We start from the raw sequence: 22,570 nt of genomic DNA on the forward strand, positions 1-22,570 counted from the left end.
TTGGAGCTCCACTTAAAGAAAAGCTTTTCAATTGAAACTGTACTTGTAATGGATCATAGAGTCTCATTCATGACTATTCTGAACTCTTTTCATTTCAAGCGCTGACTCATTCACCGCTGTGGTTTCTGGACGTGACAGAAAAAGCTTTGAATTTACGCAATGTTGTCTCAATTCAACTGTGTCCATAACTTGCTCCATGCTCAAACAAAGCAAATCCAATTTGCTTACATTGTACAGTGTTATAGATTAGTTAATAAAATCAGCACAAAGTGAACATTTAAACATCTAAAAAGGTTTGCATGGTTTGTTGTCTAACTGTGCAGCGTGTTGCAGATGTTGCCAAAAAACACACACAATTCAGTTTGTACAAAATAACAAAACATTTTAATTATTTCACCTTTGTGGAAACAAATGGCACCGGGAGGTTACAGAATAGGTGTTTCCACCCTAAAGGCTCCAATCAGTCAGATGTTTCACATGTAGAGGACCTTGTACGAACTTTCACAAAGTCACATTTGGACTTAATGTTACTCATTTATTAAATTTTACTGTTACTATTTAAAATTACTTTTGTTGATCCCCGAGCTCAGGGCTTTCACCATAGAAACAGAGACTAGGACCTGAAGAGGAAACAGTTTGTTTTATGACTGGAAAAAGTGAAAATGAGACATTGTGAAAAAAATAGCTAATGATAGATCCAAATTGTCACCTTTTTTTTTTTTTTTTCTTAAAACATCAAGGATTTCATCTTGTCTAGCTAAAGTCATGAGCAAATACATTGTTTTGAGTGGATCCTTAAAGCGGAAAAACAGCAGTACACCATTTGGTTCCATTTAGTTATATAAATATGAACCTCGACAGCTGTTCTAGCTGCAGGCCAGCTTCTGTACATATTAAAAACGATGCTCTTTGGTGTGGTTACAACTTCCTCAAAAAAAGAAAAAATACAATTCTTCCAAATATTTAACATTTGGTTTCAAAATTATAAAAAACAGAATTAATAGTTTTATTTTCCACACCCCAGTTTAGTTTTTCCTGCTGCTTTTGTCCCCTGAGTCAGAGAGGGGTGTTCCCTCCAGCAGCCTCAGCAATAACATCAGGCGTCGCCCGGCCCAGAAGAGAGCTTTCAGGCAACGTCTTCACAAACTGCTGAAACACAACTAAAGGCAACAGCTGCACCAGCCCCCCCTCTGCTTCTGGGTACGCTCAGCAGCAGGAAACCACACTCAAGTCATTAAATATTGCACATGAGACACTGGGATGTAAAAGAAGAAATATAGGATTTTCGGTGTGTTATGATGAGCTTCTGTCTACATTTGATATAAACTTTAATCAGCAGCTACAGAGAGCTGATCTGAGTGTGTTAACATCTGTTACTGCTTTGTATCGCAGTAAAATATATACGATATTGACAGTATCATTAGGTTTGAGAAGCAATATTTCCCTGTTATGTTTGTCACTGGATATGATGAGAGAGACGCCCAAATAAATAGCAACAAAGAGGATATATTTTTGCAGCCGCCAACACTGATGAGAAAGCTTCTCTACAGAATTGCTGGAGGCTTTTACTTATCTTTGATCATTACCCAGAGGAATGACGATCATTTCCTCCCTCTTAGTCTCTCATGCTCTATCGCACGCACAAATTACTGTGCCAGGTACTCCTTGGCTTTCTCCAACCCCTCCTTGAGGAAGCTGATATAAGTGGATGTAGAGGGGTCCTCAAACCCACCAGAAAAGCTGAAAGTTGCTCCTTCCTCCTCTGGTTTCATGGCCGTCTCGTCCAGGAAGAAGTTGGCATTGATGTGGTGGACCTAAAGCCAAACACAGGAAGTAGATGCAAGTTTTTAAGTCTGACTTTTTACCACACCGAAAATTTGACCACCAACAGAAAGGCATTCCTTCCTTCTTTAAAATTAAAGATTGAACAATGATTTTAACCACAACTATACTTGCATAAACTAAATGACTTTATACTCATGTCAGCAGGAGTGTTCCTACATCTAATTTAACTGAGCCCTGAATGTTTCATAAACTGCATGCTGATAAAAGAGTCAAATATTTACAATAGTTCCATTGGGCATTGCCACCATCATCTCCACAGGGAAGTTGTACTTCTCCAGGTGTAACCGGGCCTTTTCACTCAACACGGGGTTCTGCTCATCAGCCTGTTTAAAAGAACATTTGAAACTGTAAATGGAGAATTCAACTTTTTTTGCAGTCGACTGGCTGAGTTTGTTGGCGCGTAACTGCTCACCTGCATGTTCTCCAGCTCTCTGACCAGAGACCAGCTGCTTATGAAGCTCTGGTTGAGCAGGGCCAGGACGGGCGAACTTTCCAGGACTGTCTCCCGGAGAGTTCGCCCCGAACCTACAGAGTGTGCGGAGGGGAGACAGATGTTGAAAAAGTTCAAAAATATTAACTAACGTAAGAGTCATAAAGTCGGCAGAGTGAGTCAGTAACTCCATATTTCCCCACCAGGCTCCTTCAATAAACATGCCATTGTTAGGATGTAGTCCATTCTAGCAGTGACGTACAATGCTGTGGAATCAGCTCCATGTTAATGATCTCACCTCAGCAGGACTGGTCGTCTAATGCCCCCCAAAGCAGAATGGAATGCACCAGTTTATTTTCTGCTTCAGCTCGCTCAAAGGCTTCTGAGAAAGGCAGGTAGGACACCTGGGAGGGAGTAAGAGGAGGACAATGTAAAAGTTGTGAAAGCACAGAATTTAACGTGTCGGATTAAATGCTTCGTGGACGGTTACCTTCTTGAAGGGGTAGAGGGTGACCTCGAGGCGTCGGGTGGCTTCTTGCCGACTTATCTCTGAGGTCCAGTGGATGTCCTCGAAGACGAACTGGATCGGCTCATCGCCGCCGTCTCGATTGTCGATGATGTTGCCCGACTCGTCCATGATGATGGAGGGAGTGGACGGGCCCGTGGACTGTAGCTCCAACTGTGAACACATTCAGAACTTTTTATACAAGCTGTCTCTAATATCATCTTTTTGTTTTATTATTACATTTTTTAGGCTGTGACGTTTTTTCTCTGAGGAATGATTTTGTAATCTTTGATATATTTCTGGGGAAATGAGTCCATTCATCACCTGAGAAATACGATATGTCTTTGGCAGAAGTCCATACAGAAAAGGGGAAAATGGCCTAACGAGGCATGGAAATATTATATATAAGTATACTTTAAATATGTAGGGGACTAATTGAAGTTAAAAGGATGTGGGACTCTAGCCTAATGCACCTTAACAGGTTTAATAACCAAAAACAAAAAGTAATTTAAGAGTAGTTGCTCTCAAACACTGTGATGAGAATAATAAGTCAAAACAGTGACGGGGAACATTTAAAGAGACAGAAATCCTGAAACAAGACAAGAGCAATTGTGCTGAATGAGTTTTTAACGACCTAGAACTAAATCGGGAAGTGCTGGAATATCACATAAATAAAGAAGTAGAGACACTAGTGCGTTCTGAAGTGTCAATGAATCACTGCAGCTGTACCTGTGGCAGATATCCGATGTCCACCTCCATGTTGCTGCTCTCGCTGGCCCCATACAGCCACTCCATGTCCACATTCAGAGACCTGACACACAACAGGATATAAAGCTAAACGACACTGAGTGGGGACTGCGTGCACAAAGGTAACGTAGTGCGTGTTTGGAGGTTTTACCTGTCATTGGGGACGTAGAGGTGAAAGTTACGGACATGAGATGCGTCTTTAGAGAGAACAATGTGGCCGGTGAACTTCCCCGGGGTGAACCAGAAGGGAAAGTCTGGAACATCATTGAGCTGAAATTCTGCATGAATCCTGCAGAGAGTGAACAGAACGCGGAGTTGAGTTTGTACCACGAGACAAAAGGTATTCTGTCAATATGTAACAGGAAGACTTTGGTGTAGCCTTTTAAAAGACCAAACCAGCCATTTGATGTTAATATAATGTTATACTTAACATTACTGCTGACCATTTTCCAGAACAAACCATCAGTTTTAGATTGATTCCAAACCTCCAGGGCAAGTTATAGGCTTCATAAACAGCTTTCTATTTGCTAATGTTACATTACTGTCACATGGAAATGCAGTTGTGAGTGAGAACTGTGAGAACGCCTTCAAATTCGGACATCTGGTATTTGAAGCTGCAGCTAAAAAGCATTGCCAGTTGTCAGAAAGTTAAACTTGAGTGCAAAAAAACCCCGATCAAACATGAAATTCAGCATGCAGTATGGATCTGGAAGTTTCTTGCATTTAAAAAAAAGTTGCTCTCCAGCAGCTGACTCTAAAATCTCACATTTGTGTTTTGCCTCCAACAACAAAAAAGCTTTCAAAACACACAAGAACAAAGTACTCGAAACTGCATTAGCACGCAATACTAATGTAACATTGACAACAAAGTAAAGTGCACTCAGGCTGAGCACGCTGATTTTAAACTGAAAGCAGTGGCTGCCTGCCAGGGAATACATTAAAAAGTATAATATGTTCTGGATATTAGCCAGCACTAATGTGAAGTATGCATAATGTTGTAGCTAATGGGCTAAAATGAGAATAAGCACCTCTATGGCCTTTTAAGTCTCCTCCTAAATTGCTTCTCACCTGAACACAATGTCATAATAAAAGTCATTGCTGGCGCGAATGCAGGCAACTGCGCCCTGAGGAGCAAAGCGTGATTTGATGAAGGGCCGCGGGTGGAACATACTCAACAATGAGTGGATGAGAACCTGCAGCAGGAGAAGAACAGCTATCAATATGCAGCCTGATTGTCACAAGTCTCTAAACAACGATTCGTTTTTAGGATACCTCTTTGCCCTTCGGTGAGGGAGGGTGGTAGCGATTGTTGGGCAGGTACCCAGTGAAGATGTTGAGCTCGCTAGGAATCACCCACCACGTGTCACCCACTCCCACCTTGTTCTTTGGGGGCAAGAGGGCCCTAAACTGGGTGGCAGAGAAGGAGGAAAAAGGCACTGCTGGGCTCTTCCATGAGCGCAGCCCACTCAGAGAGCTGTGAGACACCTGCAAGACCCAGTAAATGTGTGACTATATTTAAAACCCGTGATGCAGACTCATCTGTGATCAAGTCGTCAAGAGAGAGAGAGAGAGAGAGAACCCTTTGGCCTTGTCTTACCCCGAGGAAACCATCTTTGCTCTTTGTCATGGAGTCGAGCAGCAGAGGCTGCATTTTGGCCTCCAATGTCAAAGTCTCTCCATTGGGGTCGTGGGTCTCTTCCTCCTCAAAATCCACCGGGGGTGTGATTCCTGCGAGGAAGCCATAGGGATCACAGGCAACATGGCGTTATGTGTGACAAGTGAGACTTGGAGGTTTTTGTTAAAAAGGTATTGAATAAATGATAACGTGATGTACCTGTGAGTTTCTCAACGATAGGTCTAAACTCCTCCGGACTGAGGTAAAGATCATGGTCGGTGTCCAGGGAGGAGAAAAGAAAAAGGCCCTCTGCACCCAGGGTTCGAACACTCTCCTCCTATTGGTGGAGCACGTGCGTTAGATGGATCATTATTGTGATTTCACATGCTTCAGGGATTTTCGACGCATCATCAAAAATAGGACAATGAGCTGTCTCGTCACATAAAACACAGATATTTGACAAAATGAAAACCCTGTTGTAGATGCATGGTCTTACGTTTATAGTACTATAAATGTATATCTGTGTCATTATAGTGTTTTGTCCCTTATTCAACCTCAGCAGTGTCCTGAATAAAGGTCAGCCCAGAGGCCACAGATTCTGAGCATGTGTTTGTCTGACTGATGCGTGCCTACTGGCGCCTGTACAATGGAGGGAGAGGGGGGGAGGGAAGTACAAGAACAATTAGGAGACCCTCTGCAGCCAAACAAGAGCGGATTTACACAGGGGGTTGAGTTTCACCAGCTGTGACTCACATCCACCTCCCCTAATAAAACACCATGGGTGGAAAACTGCAGATGTGGTGTTTTGTGGCGACAAATAATGACTCTGAACACACCTTTTTGGGAGAATAGCATTGAAATATAACAACTAAATATGCCTACAGTAGTGTTACAGCAATATCGGTCATAGAATATACCTTAAAGGTTAATTAATGCAAACTTTCTATTAATACAGACATGCATTTTACAATTAATTTAAGGTTTCTGAGCACCTTTATTTCTTTCAGTTGTTTTACAAGTTAAGATCGCTGCTACATTATAAGACGTGTGTAACGTTATCACAGATGTAGATCTCACGTGACGTTGGAGGAGCTGGGCATCTTGATAAGACTTGATCCCGAAGGCGAGAAGAGGGACAGCGGCGACTATGAGCAGCGTCCAGATCCCCCTGGAGATCCAGGATCCAGAGCCCGGACTCAGATGCCCATTCCGCTGTGAAATTTTGCTCTCATCCTTGGGGATTGTTTTATCCACGTCCGCGGCCATCCTCGACCTCCAACGCGGCTATTTGGACGAGGACATGGTCCAAAACGTCCAAAAAAAAGCAACCAGCAGGAATCGTTAACGGTATAAACTTTCTCCGTAAAGTGTTTAGAATCTAGCGGCACTTCTGTTCCGCGTCTGTTCCGGCCGTTGCAGTCGCTGGCAACAGCTGTGAAATGTTAGCTAGCAGCACAGATTTCTTATTTCCCACATCTAATCTAGAACCATATGGATGTGGTTAAAATGCGTCAAGTGACCAAATGACGGCAATATAGCCAGGACGAACCCCCGGATATGGGCTCAAAATAAAAGCACTATGCTTTACTCCGCACACCTGAACGCCGTGATTCAACGGTTAAATTCCCAAATTACCACACATTGTATCGCTTAGCTCACAACTTTGCAATATTCTCCTCTTTTGGGAAATAAAGGACTTAAACGTTTGTTTTGGGCCAGGCACACTCCTTAACTTTCCTGCTTTCTGACGTTTCAACCTAGATTACATTATTTTGAAAGAACTAACCGGAAGTTTTCGTTTACATTCCCTCTAACTTTGCGACAGTTACTGCCACATAAACCACATTTAAAGGGGCAGTGTTGCATTGTTCATCCCAGGAACGTCTGCTAAAAAGCCTCAATTATATGTTTCTCTGCCAATGTACACTGCCATTATTTTTGTAGTTTCATGTTTACCAGTGGAAGTAAAGGCTCCGTTTCTGCTCGACTAGTCTTTAGAATTTCAATACGTCCACAATGGGGCCGTGTTATGTTGTAGTAACAATAATTTAATGTCATATTTACTGTAGGTTGGATGTTTTTATTCTGCATACAGTAGAAATAAGGGCATAAACAAAGGGTATATCAGCCATATGCAATACAAATTCCAAGATAGATTTAGACTGCTGTCGTTATCTGGCATGTGTGTTTGACCATTACAATGCTAAATTAATATATTCATACATGTGATGTTGCCTATAACAAAACACAGACCCAAGGCCTCTAACTAAATTATCTTTAACCCTGTTGGTTCCAACCTTTTATGGTTTGCGTTTCTTTAAATTTAAGTCTATGTGTGACCCTTCATTTCAAGTTATGAGCACAGGGTGGACAGCAGTCATGTACACAAAAACTGAGGAAACAATGCTTTTAATCAAACATTGTAGTCCCATATGAATGCAATCAAAATTGACTGTTATAGCTTATTAGTATTCCACAAATACTCAATATTTAGGCACATGTTGCATTACATTAACCAGATTAAGATAAGCCTTTCCTGATTTAATAGCCAGATGTCTAACAGCTGAAAAGACTCAGACAACATTTAATGATGCACTCAACATCTGTGACAGCAAGAGGTAATATAAGCATTATCTATTGACTCGATCAGTCTAGTGGTACAAGTAAGCAGCTCTCAGTCCATGTCCTCTTCCACAGTCTGTGTCTTCACTTCAACTTTTTTTGCAGCGATATATGAGCCCATACCCGCTGCTCTGTCTGCCTCTGCCTGTGTGTAGGGCTCCTCTCTGAGCTGTTTCAACCTGGATGGAGAAAAAGAAGAGGGACTCTCTGAAGATCACAGGGACACTTGGCCACTGCACAGTTATAGGGGACACAAATGAGGTAAACCATTTTCAGCCCAGAAACGTGAGTGTATAATACTAGAATGCATGGGTGAAATATGGGGCCTTACCGTCTTTTGTGCACTTTAGTTTTGAAGTGCTCTTTCAGGGATCTCATGTCCACGAAATATCTCCTGCAAGACATGAAGTGGCACAGTGTTAAAAGTTAACTGCAACATATAGTTTAATTATAGCCTTTAAAAAATATATCAGGCAATCTCAATGGGTCTTGAGCACAGAAGGAGAAATAATAACATTACATTACAATCATTTAGCAGACGCTTTTATCCAAAGCGACTTACAATTCAGATTCTATCACATTTCTATACCGTAGGCACAACTACGAGAGCAATTTTGGGGTTAAGTGTCTTGCTCAAGGACACATCGACATGCGACTAGGACCCGGGGATTGAACCGCCGACCCTCTGATTGAAAGACGGCCCTGCTATCCACTTAGCCACAGTAAACACAGAAACAAGGTGAGTTTCTTTCAGGATCGGCATAACATTCTGTCCGTTTCAGAATGTCAATATCTGTGCTGCTTGTTATTCTGCTTATTAATACAAAACATGAATTAATTAATAAACTACGATGTGTTTTTGAGGATTAAGCAACCCTGCAGTAGTACCCTGTAGTTTCTAAGGTAGTTAAAATCAGCCCCACCTTTACCAGCTGCAAAATGTGATGCTTACACACTGTCAGTAATTAACGTCTAATAATACACATTATTTTGTGCCATTCTGCATAATGAGTACTTTCAGTACATTAAAAAGATTTGAATGCTTATGCACTTTTATTTTATTAATATTTTGAATGCAGCACTTTTACTTGGAGCGGAGTGAATTAAAACTGTGATAATGCTACTTTTACTTCAGTAAAAGAGTACTTCCTCCACCATAGGTCAGTTCAGCTCATCTACAGTTTGTACTGATGAGACTAAATGACCAATAACAAGACTTATCTTGATCATTTGTTGTTACAGATAAGAATCAGTGCAACAAGGGAACGCCTAATGTCAGTTAACTTAGGAAAAGACTCTATTCAACCCCTCTTTTAGGACAAATTCATCTCAACTTACGCGCAGTGTAAGCAGTAGTGTTGAGCACATCCCGTCACATCGACGTCCACCTCCTGACGTAGCAGCTTGGCTGCTGTCTCGGGCTTCATGTCTGAGTGGATCTGGTCCAGGTCTTTAGTCCTGCGTTTGGTCTTCCATGTCTTTGCAATGTGCTTCTTTTTGTCACTACTGTGGTTTCCCGTTTGTCTGGACTTCCCCATGGTAGATCCTGGTGAGCAGAAAACATCCAGATATCAGCCAATGTAAACGTTTTAAACACGAAATTGCTATTTTACGCCATCAAATCGTGACTTGTGGAGTAAAATGTGTGCCCATCAGAAATGATCAGCTCAAGAAAACAGATTTCCTTCTTAAAAACACCTTCGTATATCAAGATTAGCTTTCCTTACCTTTCACACGCGTGGCCGAGAGGACTGAATTGTACTTCCGGGTCAAGGAAAGTAACAACAATAAAAACGACTGTAGGGGGGCGCCAAACATCACTATTTAGTAAACAAGATAGTAAAAAGAAAAGAAACATCATGTGCTACAATCATGAATTATAAGTAGTAAACAACATTAATGGTTAAATTAAACCACAAAATACATACATTACCATTTGCTTGAGCCTACTCTTTATGTTTCTTCACTCTCATATTCAATTAGGTACATATTGAGTGAAAAAGCGTTAAATTAGGAAGACGATTTTATAGTTATATCGTGTTTGTTCAAACTGATTTGCACACGTTTGCTGAGTGCAATAATGTATATGGGACTATTAAGTAAGTTTATTTTCTGAGTTTAAGTTTCTTTCTTTGTTATTTTTCCAATGTAGGTGTTGTTGTGGTTAGAAATAAATATGTAACAGAAGTGTATATGGTTGTTTACGGGTTGCGTTAAATGAAAAACAAATGTTTACTAAACAACAAATAATACCAAATAAACTCAACACAACCAGTTATACAAGTCGCCCCCTTTCCCCATTATGTTTGAGCGAAGTTCAATTGACACATTAAAATATTCCGACGGCACTTGAAGGCGGCGTCAGACTGCACTGCATACGCGCCGTGGCGGAGAGCGAAGATGGCGGAGAGTAATGTCGAACCAGAGCACGAATGGAGCGACCGGGCCCTGGACACGGCCGACGACACTCTGGTTGCAATGGAAACTCTGCTGGCCACACTGAGAGCCTTTGAAGACGTGCTCAGGCAACAGGAGATATCCGTGGCGTCTTCCACGGAGTACTGCGACAACTTCTGTCAGGTAATGTATACAAGCAGCACCAAAGCTATCGTTAGCTTCACGTTAGCTTAGCGTTAGCTCACCCGGGGTTGTGTTTTTATCGCAGCTAATCTGCGACGTTTAGGGTTGGTCTACAACCGTGGAGCTATTGCACTGTGTTTTTATTCATACTCACGTATGCGTGTAATAGCACGCCTCAACACTATAACTCAATAGCATTGGGCTAATGATAATGCAGCGTTACATTGTCAGATGAGTAATATGATTTAAGTTACTACGGTAAGCTAAGTGAAATTACGTTAACTCGCGTAGCTTCGTCTTATTTCAAAACACACTGTCATAAACCTGACGGATGCTTGTTTACACATGACATAGTTACATGTACATCATGCATGATCGCATGTGTGTGTGGGGCGGGGCGGCGTGTTTATCCAAATTTACTCGCTAGTTGCGGCGTAACGTTATGCAAACGCGCAAAAGGGTATTTCGGTCATTTTCAGAAGTTGTTACCAAATCATTTTGCATTCTATAGCTTTAGTCATCGTGTCAAATGTTATAGTGTTAATGTTGTGGATCTGACATGATTCTTCTCTTGATAACAATGGAGACTTTCTTATTCTTTAACATAACATCATGAGTAGTGTCAAAACAAATTCCCATTGAAAATAGGGAAGTACCTTGATTTCCACCTCCTCTGGTACCGTTACCTGATTTATCAAACAAAGCTCTTTCATTCCCACTGCTCAAGGCAACGTACTTGTCTTTCAATAGAACTTGGTCACCAGCCAAAGTTGACAGTACATAATAGTTCTTCATGAGCCAGCTCACTGTGGTAGTTGTGTTAGGATGGTGGCTGTTGTTTAAAGGATATTAAGTTTGCCTAAACTGATACTTTATGCATAAATATGCACTTATTGAAAGAGATATTGATCTCTACTGAGATAACTCTCACTTTGCAATTTCCTGGACAGTGTGTTGTTGCTGAAGTGGAGATATACTAACACAACAAGTGGATTGGTTATTTTGCTCTCATTGTACATGCACAGAAATAATATATATTGAATGACTAATGTTGCTTTATATGAATGACGTAGTAGGATATGTACAGTATATGCTTGCACACAGTTTATTCAGTACGTACAGCAGCTTAGATTTATATCTGGCAGTGATATAAACAAATAAATATCAAATAGTGTAATTTACACTGTACAGTCATACACTGGAGTCATGCTGGAAAGGAATCTCTACAGCAATAACTATTTAAATAGACACATCTTATTGTTTAGTAACTTACTAACTTGGATAAATGTGTTTTTTGTTGTTTATATTAAACACAGTTTGTGTTGTATTCATTTTCTGCTGAAGTCGGAAGTAGTCTGGATGTAATTAGCACACAGACTCGGGTCTCCAGAGTTGAGGCCTTATTCCTGGCTCCCTTTGAGAGGGCACCATATATTTAGACTGAAGGGAGTTCATGTAGTGCCTCTGTGGACACGAGCAGCAACCAGCGAGGGTTCTGCTGTCTGGAAAACGGGACTCCTGGGACATTGATAGTGATGATGATTTAATGTGTGATGCAGCAGGCTACAAACAGGTGACACGTATGTGGACTCTTCTGTGTTTGGGGACAGTTAAGACAATATTTACTACAAACAACATCGTGCTCCTTGTTAAAGGTAAAGTGTCAATAAGAGAACATTTTCTGTCCTGTACTATTTCTTGTGATCTGTAACAGATTTTTAATTTTGTGTTCGTATACGCGAGTATTCTTAGTGCATGTTGGCTCACTATTGAAGGTGCAGGTGTGTCACATGCTGTACAGTCCAGTCCCCTCAGGCCAATCAGCAGCTTCTCACACCAGACTGAGTGTCAGCTGGGATCAATCAGCTGCAGACTGGTTTCTCCCTCAGGTGGAGAAGCCCTGTTTATCTAGACAGATGTCTTGCTCACCTGATCTCACTGCGTTTTACTTTTACCATAACTGTTTTTCTTTATCGTTTACATTTTGTGACATTGTTGTTTGTTTTGTAGGCACTGATGCACTATGCTGGGAGCAGGAACTCCATGGAGCATGGTCTGCCTCTTCTGGAGGTCTACTGTCTGTCCATAAACTGTTTCGCTGCGGCCCGATCTCACCTCACCGCAGAGTCGGACAGAGTGGCCCTCGTTTTGAAGAGACTAGCTTTGTGAGTACTGAACAATGGATCCAATAAAAAAAAAAAAAAAGCATATTAATTATAGCGAGTATTGTTTATCTTATGTGCATACTTAGCAGTTTGTGTTGTGGAGCCTTTTAATTGTTCACCATCTGGATTTAAGGATAAAATATTGTCTTTAATAGCCTGGCAACACCAGCCTACAATCATTAGTTTACCTAATGTAGTATTCATTTGCTTTGAACATTTCACTTATCTGTACATTGGATAATAGACAGTTCTGTTCTTCACATGCACAGACTGACAGTGATGGATTGTTACTTTTGGTTAGACGTGATTCTTGTTGTACATTGAAGGGTTCATGCTGCAAATGATTATTTACCGATAAGGTCGTCCAGAGGTTCATAATGTCTATTGGTTCATCGCTGAGCCCACACTACTGCTACCATCACCCTCCTAACATATGCAGATGTTTTGGTGTGAGGAATGTTGGTTGTTTTATTGTTTTAATCTGAATACAAAGTCTTACATGAAGGATCTTTTAATAGTTTCCTTGTAATGGTTAAATTTAACTACTGCTGACAGCTGTGAAAAGTATATGTGATGCAACCTAAACAACATGTCACCACTGTTCATTCCCTTTTCAAACAATCCTTTTTGACATATTTAATGTTTGGATATGTGAAGTTGACTCTTCTGAAACGTTGATACAGAGCTAGAGGACACTTTGTTGTACCACCATACATTTAAGTAGTATCGGATGAATATGTCCTGACTTCATAGATGCACTTTTTCTTTTTTCATGGGTTAGGAATAAAACTGTCCAGAATGATGATGATGAATAGAAATGACTGTAATCTTGTTGTCATTTCTTGAAGGAGCTGTTTTGAACTGCTGCTGTCAGTGCCTGAGAATGAAATCCCGTATGAAGCCTGGGTTCAGTTCCACCACTCTGTTCAGGTAGAGGAACTTATGTCAAAACACTGTCTGCCGATGAGTTGCAGACTTTTCCTCGAGGAAAAATAATGTGTTTCAAAGAAAAAAAGCCTGTTCGGGCCTCAGCAGGTGTTATCAAAAGCCTTCTGATAGCAGGCTGACGAAAACTGCCCCGAGCTGGTGCAGATTGCGGTGTTTAATTTCTGTTTCCTCTCTGTTGAGTCTAAACCACCAGTGTTTATAACATCTAACTTATCCCTGGTAGACAGTTATATATGAAGACATTCTTCCTGCACAAAACTGTGACATACTATGAAGAGCCATGCGAACTCATTGCCACACGGACATTAATCTAATTAATATAGGTTTTGAAAATGTACTGTTTTTTGCTGTTAGGTTGTGCCCTTCTGGGTCGCTGTAAGAAATAAAGCACAGTGCTAATATTGGTATATTATCCACAAGAACTACATAGTTTGATGTAATTTCAAATAAGAAGATGTTGCATTTTTGTCAGCATCTATTTGGATCTTGGCTCAACGGCATTTAGTGGCTTTATTTCAACTTCAAATGTAGTAAATTTAAACAGTTAACGAAATCCTGTTAATACACATTCAGACTTCACACAGCCTATTTAAATAAAACTCACTTTACAACTACATTCTGCAGCTGCACTACAATCCTGCTCACTCAGAAATATTAACATGTAATCTCAAATAATATAGTATTTATGTTCCGACAGTGACTGCTGACGTCAACTGACAGATGTCTGTGTGCACAGAGTCACAGCGTTTTATGTTTATATAAACAAACAATGTCCACTCTCAAAAAGGACATGCAGAGATGTTAGTCTCAGCTGAGAGTGACTTGATGCTCTGTAATACTTGAATGTGATGACAAAAAAAACGTTCAAAGAAATGGCTGACAACACATAAAAGCGGTAGCTTCAGATAGTCCCGAGTAACAAACTATTGAAACAGGATTTTGATTGTGACATACAGTGAACCTTTGATACGTGCACGGACGGAATCAATGAGGAAGTAAAACTGTCTCTGTAAGGGACGCAGAGAAACTCAGGGTTTGCAAAATATGGCTAAATATATTAGGATTATTTGTCTAATTTCCTAGAAGGAGCTAAACAAATAGTTGTATTTGGCTCTAACATTGATTGTGTGTCCACTGCAGATTGCCCATGATACCTTGCTACAGTATGGAAGCACAGACCTCCAAGCTTTACTCCAGATCACAGGAGAGGGAGGAGCGTGGAGCAACCCTGTCCTTACATCTCTCCTCACCGGCCAGCCCACCAACCTCGAAGAAGGTTTGAATACAGTTAACTTTTCATTTCATTTGGACGTGACTCCTTTTTAGCGCTTATTGTCCGTGTCATGGTCGTCTGCTAATCGGATCTTCTTTGCATTCTGTCGCCAGTGGATGCATACATCAGCTTGGAGGGCGAGGGCTTCATGGAGATGCGGGTGAAGCACCTGGAGAAGATGGGTGAAGTGGCCAAGGCAGTGGTGCTGGCCAAAGCGTGCACCGAATGCAGCGTCATCTCCAACCAAGCTACGTTTCGTCAAACATTTGTCTCCTTGCTTTGTCACCTGCTGCCCAATGAAGAGGCCATCATGGAGGTATTCCAACACTTTGTGTTTGTGAACAGGGAGAGGAATACTTGCACTAGACCTTCAGTTATAGGCGTGATGCTCTCACAGCAAACAAAGAGAAATGGATCCACACAGTGAGTTGGCTGTGAAAGCTACTCGCTACATTTTTTTTGATCTAGATCGCATGAGAGGTCTAAACAGTTAGTGATGGTTAAATGGTTTAAATGTCTTCTGCTCAACATGCACGAAGAGACGCATGGTTCTGGCAGGATGTGTTGAGGGGTTTCATTAGGCTGTCAGAGTCTGTCGGAGTCCAGATGAAGCAGCATCTATTGTCAGAAGACAGAGACACACACACATGCGCACCCACAGGGACGGTAATTCTCTCCCTAGATAGATGAATAGATACTTTATTCATCCCGCAAGGGGACATTAGTTTGTTACAGCAGCAAAAATATACTTAAGCAATTGAAGTACTGGTCATATAACATTGATTTTATTCAAATGTGGACATATTTGCGAGTCAAATCTTTTAAAGATAACTATTAAAAAGGTGTCTATTTATACAATGCACAGTCTCCAAAAATAGAGCCCCAAATTCCCATGCAAATGGAGGTTTCTGTTAAAAAGGCTTAAGAGGTCTGTAGACTGAGGCACAGCATCGCCACTGCTTTTCTCATCATAAGGCAACGATCTGTGCAGTTTTTATGGAGTTATTAGTTTAAACCAGAGATGCTTGTCTTTATACTCTCACTATAAGTCCTCGTTTGACTCATGGTGTGGTCCTGCCTCTGTACTGACGTCTGTCTCCACTCCCCCACATCTCTCAGTATGCTGTCAGTTAAAACCTTGTTTGTCCAGTTTTAGATGATTGTGCTTTCAGAGCTGTTAAAGGATCACACGTCAACACCGTATTCTAACCTTTCCTTACTTTTAAAGCATATAATGGACCAAGATATTGAATTATAAAGAGTTAAATACATATCTAAATATAAAAGCTTAAATATTGTCTTTTCTACTTCACATTATGAAGAATCTTGAATAACATTGGAGAATTGCGCTGCTGTCATCTGTATTTTGGGTGTGTTGTCTTTCCTGTTTTCTAAGCTGTCAGCATTGTGTTTCCTCCATGAACAGATATCCAGACTTGACTGTAAGGATGTGCTGGAGATCACGTGTACTTTGGAGACGGAGGGGGAGGAGAACACCGCCTTCATCTTGTGCACAACCTTCCTGACACAGCAGCTCCAGCAGCAGAGCCTTTACTGCTCCTGGTGAGTAGTGACTGCATGAAAAGTCCATTATGTATTTATGGCTACGGTCAAATGAAAGGTGTCTGAACTAATAAGTTGTTTCTATTGTTATTGTTGTCGTCATCAGAGAGTCAGTCAGGTGTGGGTATAGTTTTAAGAAAAAGAACATTTTAATATAACTTTATTTTCTTCTTTTTTCCACCCAAAGGGAGTTGACTCTGTTGTGGAGTAAGCTTCAGAAGAGGATCGACCCCTCATCGATGTCTCTCCTGGAACGATGCCTTCAGCTAGGTGCCATTGCCAAAACCGTCCACCATTTGCTTTGCTTGGTCCGCATCATTCAGACAGAGGTGAGCCCAACAGCCATGCTGTCTATTTGACTCGGTGCTTTGGTTATATGGGGTTCCCTTTGAACCAGTCAGGCCGCGTTTCCACCAGGCTGTCCAGGTCAGTTCAGTCAGAATTGTCTCTAGCGCAAGATGAGACCACAGGAACTAAAAGCTTTCTTATCAAGCACTTCCTGTTTGTGTTTCCACCACATCTGAAGATGTCAAGATATCAGTCTGCGAACTATTTTAGAAAATTACACAATTTTCACACATTCGAGTCTTTGCTGTTTGATGCTTGTTTGGGGATAATGATGAGGGAGGCTGAAAACGTCCTGTCTTCACAATAGATTATCTGTGTTTTAAAGGTGTGAACCTGCATATAGAGCGACGGTCCGCACAGAATGTGCTGATTATTTTTTGCAGAATGTGATGAATGTTAAACGGTGTGTGATTTTAAAATAAAAAGGATACCCAATGATAATTTAAAGGGACTAATTCTAACAATATATCCCTTTATTTTCAGACGGAGGCAATGGGGGTACCTGCATCAGTAGAACTTTGTGTCAAAGCCCTTCAACTTCCAAAGCAGGATGACTCAGAATCCAGGATCTCCGTCTGTAAGACGGTGTCCTGCCTACTTCCAGTGGACCTTGAAGTATTGCGTGCCTGCCTGCTCACAGAGTTCCTGCTCGGCCCCAGCCAGGACGTCTTCGGGTCTCTTCGGGAGCTTTACTTACGCCCCGACCAAAAGTACGACCAGGAAAGCGAGGTCATTCCCAACTCGCTACGCTGCGAGCTGCTACTCGCTCTGAAAGCATACTGGCCTTTTGACCCGGAATTCTGGGACTGGAAAACTCTCAAGTGTCACTGCATCTCCCTTCTGGGGGTGATGCCGGAGTCCGAGGGGGAAGAAGAAGAAGAAGAGGTGGTAGACCAAAAAGAGAAGGTTAGACAACATGAGCCACGGGGAGTCACAGTGAAAGTAGAATCTGAGCATGAAATGAAGATAAATGGAAGTGTTGACGGTCATGAGCAGCTTGATAATAAGCAATCTTCTGACTCGGCAGAAATCCCCGGCCAATCAGAGACAAAGAAACACAGGTTCTGCTGTCAGATTTGTAAGAGGTCGGTCACTGACGCCCAAATCATTCGCCACTCCAAAAGACACGCAGAGGACAACAGCCACCCCTGCCCGCTGTGTTTGGAAAAGTTCAGGCACAGAAAGGATCTCGTTCCTCATCTGAGAGACCATGTGCAGAGTGAAACGCACCGTAACCAAAACAACATAAAGAAAGAGGACGGGCAGAGGCGGCCGGACGAGGACGATGATATAGAACCAGGTGAGATCACCATTGACCCTTCCTTAATGCAGTATTACAAATCCACACATGATCCAGAAGTGCTGCAACACATCGTGCAACAAGCCAAAACGGTGAAGGAGAAGAACGTGGACAATGACGAGCATGTGACATTCGAATACATCGACCAACACTTCAGTGTGCAGAACCGGGACGAGTACCCGTGTCCAGGAACCGGGTGCACTCGGACTTTTAAACATTCCAAGTACCTGTATGTCCATTTAAAGTCGGAGCACAACGGCGACGACAATGTGAAATATTTTCATCAGGTGAGGGACCAGCGGGAGAAGTGTGTTTTTTGTCGACGCCATTTTCTCTCCGCATACCATCACCGCAAACATCGAAGAGTTCACTACGGCGATCGGCCTTACACATGTGCGGTTATGAGCTGCGGCGCTCAGTTTAGGACTTCCAATGAACTTGTCACACACAAACAGGTCCACGGCTACCACCTGAACTACCAGTGTGGCCTCAAAGACTGTTACGTCACGTGCTCCGACCTGGGACAGATTTATCACCACGAAGCGCAACATTTCAGAGACGCAGCGTTTACCTGCTCTAGCGCCGAATGTAGTAAATACTATTTATCCAAAAAAGAATTCGTGACGCATTTATCCACGCACAACATCACCTTCTCCGAAGAAGACTTTGAGGCTCAGAGGAAGGCGAAGCGGAAATTTCACAAGATGGTTACTGAAGCAACAATCCGCCCTAATAAGTCCGTCGATGCAGAAGAGACTGAGAATGGAGAAGACCAAAGTGCTTCTGCAGAAAGTTGTGCCTCATCTTTGCAAGCACCTGACAGCAAGGAGCCCAAAGCCACGATGACCTTAGTTGCGGTGTGTTTTGATGGAAGTAAGTTCACCTGTGGTTTTGAGAAGTGTGGCATGACTTTCTCCAGAGCCAGAGATGTCCAGAGACATCTTAAATGTGCCCACCCAGAACACCTTAAACTGGAGAACAGGGAGCACAAGCACGACAAAGAGCGGGGCTCCAAGTCCAGAGGGATAAAGACTGAGACTGAGCCGGACAGTAAGGAGAAGGGAAAAGAGGAGTTAGAACCCATGGAGGCTGCCAAAGAAAGCAAAGACGCCACTCATCCCGACAATAATGGAACAAACTCTTTAGGCCTTCAAACTGAAAACGATGCTCTGAGTGAGATCCTTGTTGGGCTCGGTAAACTGGACCTGAATTCTTCGCCGCCTCACAGTGTGAAAAGCGAGCAGTCCAACCCAGAGTCCACCGCATCCCAAATATCTCTTCATCAGGCCATCATGGCAAAGCCTCCGGTTGTGTTGATTCAGAAGAAGCCCCCTCCTGAGGAGACGGTCAAAGTCAAAACTGAACAAGCGACATCGGATGATGAAGAAGACGGCGTTGAATCAATGCCCGCATTTAAGCCTTATGTCTGTGAAGATTGCGGCTTCAGGACGGCTCAGAGTTACAGCTTGCAGCGACACTATAACACCCAACATGGCCGCAGTGTAGAGGAGGCCAGAACGATGACTTCTTTGAAAACGACGTCTTTTAAGCCTTACGTGTGCCACCTTTGTTCCAAGGGTCACAGAGAAAAACATGTGTTGAGGGCTCACTATATTCAGATGCATAAACTGAGTGTGACTTTGGTGAACAAAATCAGCTGTGCATCTAAAAAACATACATCTCAGCACCTGGCGAACCACGGTCTGAAAGTATGGAAGAAAGAGATCCCCAAGTTGCAACGCCAACCAGAGAAAAAAAACTCAACCGCAAATGGACAAAACCTTGACAATCATTCTCCGTCTGAGGAGGAAGGAGAGGACGAAGCAGAAGGGAAAGAGGACACCGAGCAGAAGGGAGAGAGTGAGGATACGAGCACACAACAGGTCAGAACTACGAGGCGTCTGGTAGCCAAAAGTAATCTCTGCTATATATTGGATAAATTCAGTAAACCCTTTCATTGTGTAGCAAAAAACTGTGACGCTGCTTTTTCCACCCAGGGAGGCCTGGTACGCCACCTACAGCTGATCCATCATTACAATCGCTCTCAGCTCTTGTTGGAAAAGGACTTTGATGCGCACCCCGGTCCAGAAGTCCGAAAAGAGCCCGCCAAGAAGAGGCCTCTCCCGAACTCCGATGAACCTCAGCCGCAGTACAAGTGTCACTTTGCCAACTGCAACGCTTCCTACCACCTGAAAAGCAGCCTAGTGCGTCACACTCGGGAGACACACTCACCCCCACCGGAGCTAATAAGGTGCAACTTTGAAGGATGTACAAGCGTGTTCAGCCACAATGAAGCACTTAAGAAACATACACTTTATAGTCACTGCGAGTACTACGATTCACTGGTGGTACGTCTGCAGAGCACTCACAAAAAGTCAATAACTGGATGCCAAAAGAAGCTCATCGTCGCACCACAGAGTCCTCCGAAAGAAGAACCCGGTTCAGCCGCCATGCAGGCAGAGGGATCGAGTCCAACGCCTGAAGTGACCCCCCAGTCAGAGGAAATGGGCGAGGAGGCGGTGGCTGTGGAGGAGAACGGTGAGGTCTCAGGAGCAAAAAAGGGAGAGAGAAGAAGTAGTCACATCCGTTATGTCTTCAGGTCTCATGAAGAAGCACTGCAGATGTGCCAAGATCGCTGCATGCGTGTGGCCTACCCGTGCATGGTTCAGGACTGCGATTCTGTCGTCACGTACTTGAAGAGCTTGGAGCGTCACTACCTGAGCGTTCACCGCATGCGGAGGGAATATCTTTCTAGGAACGGAGATGAGCTGGTTTTTAACGCCGAGCAGCTGGAGGAATTGATTCAGAGGAAGTCGGCCAGACCAACGGTCACGGCAGCGTGTTCCCCCAATGGAGTTCGCAAGATGGAGTATCAGGCGGAGCCAGAAAACACAGGGGGGCTGCCCGCACCCGTGAGCTTACACTCCATCAAGGCAGACCCACAGGAGGAGGCCAATCACGATCCACTGGGGTTCCCAGAGGAGGAAGAGGAGGAGCCACCACTCGTTGAGAGAAACGGAGTCCTTGTTGGTGCGGATGAGGTGCTCTACGGGGAGCCGAGCACCGGTGGGCACCCTGAAGACACGGCTGCAGCGCCGCAGAACAGTCAGAAAGCGGAGGAGAGATTAAGCCTGGATAAAATCAAACCTCTTCTTCGTCCCCTCACCGTTGACCTCTCTCCACCGTGCTCACTGCGCTTCACTGCCGAGGAGGGCTTCCAGGACGTGTCGAGCACCAAGGACGGCGGTAAAATGTTGAACGGTCCGCCTCCGTTGCCCCCACCTCCTGTTCGCCAGCCGTTAAAACGGAAAAACGAATTGTCCGAACCGCCTGCGAACTTGAAAGATACTCATTCTCGTAGCCCTTCTCCGAGCCCTTTCGACACCGCCGCCTACAAGCCGACTGGCTTCGAGTCCTCGTTCCTGAGGTTCATACAAGAGACGACCCCGAAAGACAAAAACGCCATGTCGGGGAAACGGCGAGACTCTTCCAGACGCGGTTGTTCCGTTAAGGAGAACAACCAGCTGGGAATCTCTCACACCCGCAGCAGGCGCACTCATTCCCCACTGCTGAAGCCCCACGCTATGACGGGAGACTTCACATCAATCCTAAACTTGAAGTCCATCTTGGACAAAGCCCTGGCTGGGTGTGGGGACCTGGCTATTAAGCAGCTTCAGTACCTCAGACCTGTGGTGGTCCTGGGGAGGCCGGTGTGCAGCACCACCCTGCCTGACGTCTTCCCATCAGACACCAACAGCAGCAAACTGCTTCTTGGAAGTTAGTTTAACTGAGCACCTTTTTAACATAGCTATGTCAAATGACTTTGTATTTTCACAATCTGTACCAGTATTTTTCTTTCTCCCAAAATATTAGTATTGGCTGTTTTTTTTTTTTTTTTGTTTTGTTTTTTTTTTGTTGCCAAACTGAATAATTATAGAAATGTTATTAGCATTGAGATACAAACAAGCTTAAACAGTGCACATTGAATCCAAGTGGATTGTTTTTTTAGACGTCTGTTAAATGAGAGCGTTCAGATAACACCTGTTATGTCCACTCATTATGATCACAAGTGTATATACTGTAGTTACCCAAGACAATGTACAGATTTTCAGATCGTTAGAAATGGTCAGTAGCGTATTGCAAGGCCTTCTCAGTTGTGTAAAAATGTGACTTAAAAAAAAAAAATCATATCCTTACTAAAGAAATGGTGAGGAATATGTTTGGTTGTTTTCCACTTCAGTTTATATGAAATGAGTCTTGGGATGCAGTGGACAGATGTTGACATGTATCTATAACTTTCTAAATAAATAAATGTGGAAATGAATATAAAGCCCTTTTACTTTCTGAATTGTGTAAGTGACTTGTTTTTTGTTTTTTTTTATCTACAAAGTCTCTGGAATGGCATTGTAAGTGCTGTTTGCTAAAATACACTTAAATTAATTTAATATCATGTGTGTTATTCCACTGCCTGGAATATAGTATTTACTATTAATGGTACACAATGAGGTGCTATTATCAGAGGAGAGTATCTCTGTTGAATTAATGTTTTACATATAACATTGGAGCCATGCAGTGCAATATTGTACACAGTGGGAGAATGATTTCACATCATCTACCTTATGATGGCGC

At 42.9% G+C, this 22,570-nt stretch overlaps 3 protein-coding genes across 3 annotated transcripts; 1 reads left to right on the forward strand and 2 right to left on the reverse strand.

Annotated features, from left to right (window-relative positions):
* Positions 1-742: 742 nt before the first annotated feature.
* Positions 743-6,655, reverse strand: selenon (selenoprotein N). Its single transcript, XM_031848150.1, has 12 exons — positions 6,220-6,655; positions 5,362-5,479; positions 5,125-5,255; positions 4,800-5,012; positions 4,596-4,720; positions 3,679-3,816; positions 3,510-3,591; positions 2,766-2,954; positions 2,574-2,679; positions 2,258-2,370; positions 2,067-2,168; positions 743-1,814 (listed from the first exon to the last, which is right to left on the reverse strand). The coding sequence occupies exons 1-12, from the start codon at positions 6,406-6,408 to the stop codon at positions 1,647-1,649; spliced, it is 1,674 nt and encodes a 557-aa protein (XP_031704010.1). The 5' UTR covers positions 6,409-6,655; the 3' UTR covers positions 743-1,646.
* Positions 6,656-7,206: 551 nt separating this feature from the next.
* On the reverse strand, positions 7,207-9,525 carry znf593 (zinc finger protein 593). The gene is made up of 4 exons (XM_031847678.1): positions 9,492-9,525; positions 9,103-9,310; positions 8,096-8,158; positions 7,207-7,943 (listed from the first exon to the last, which is right to left on the reverse strand). Exons 2-4 carry the CDS (start codon positions 9,300-9,302, stop codon positions 7,817-7,819), a joined length of 390 nt encoding a protein of 129 aa, XP_031703538.1. The 5' UTR covers positions 9,303-9,310; positions 9,492-9,525; the 3' UTR covers positions 7,207-7,816.
* A 611-nt stretch (positions 9,526-10,136) lies between these two features.
* On the forward strand, positions 10,137-22,271 carry rlf (RLF zinc finger). Its single transcript, XM_031847676.1, has 9 exons — positions 10,137-10,344; positions 12,355-12,509; positions 13,358-13,439; positions 14,598-14,733; positions 14,844-15,046; positions 16,157-16,293; positions 16,481-16,622; positions 17,125-19,824; positions 19,939-22,271. Exons 1-9 carry the CDS (start codon positions 10,165-10,167, stop codon positions 21,721-21,723), a joined length of 5,520 nt encoding a protein of 1,839 aa, XP_031703536.1. The 5' UTR covers positions 10,137-10,164; the 3' UTR covers positions 21,724-22,271.
* Positions 22,272-22,570: the final 299 nt, after the last annotated feature.

The sequence above is a fragment of the Anarrhichthys ocellatus genome, unplaced genomic scaffold (genome assembly GCF_004355925.1).
Source record: "Anarrhichthys ocellatus isolate YVR2014 unplaced genomic scaffold, GSC_Weel_1.0 scaffold7, whole genome shotgun sequence".
Classification (NCBI taxonomy): Eukaryota; Metazoa; Chordata; class Actinopteri; order Perciformes; family Anarhichadidae; genus Anarrhichthys; species Anarrhichthys ocellatus.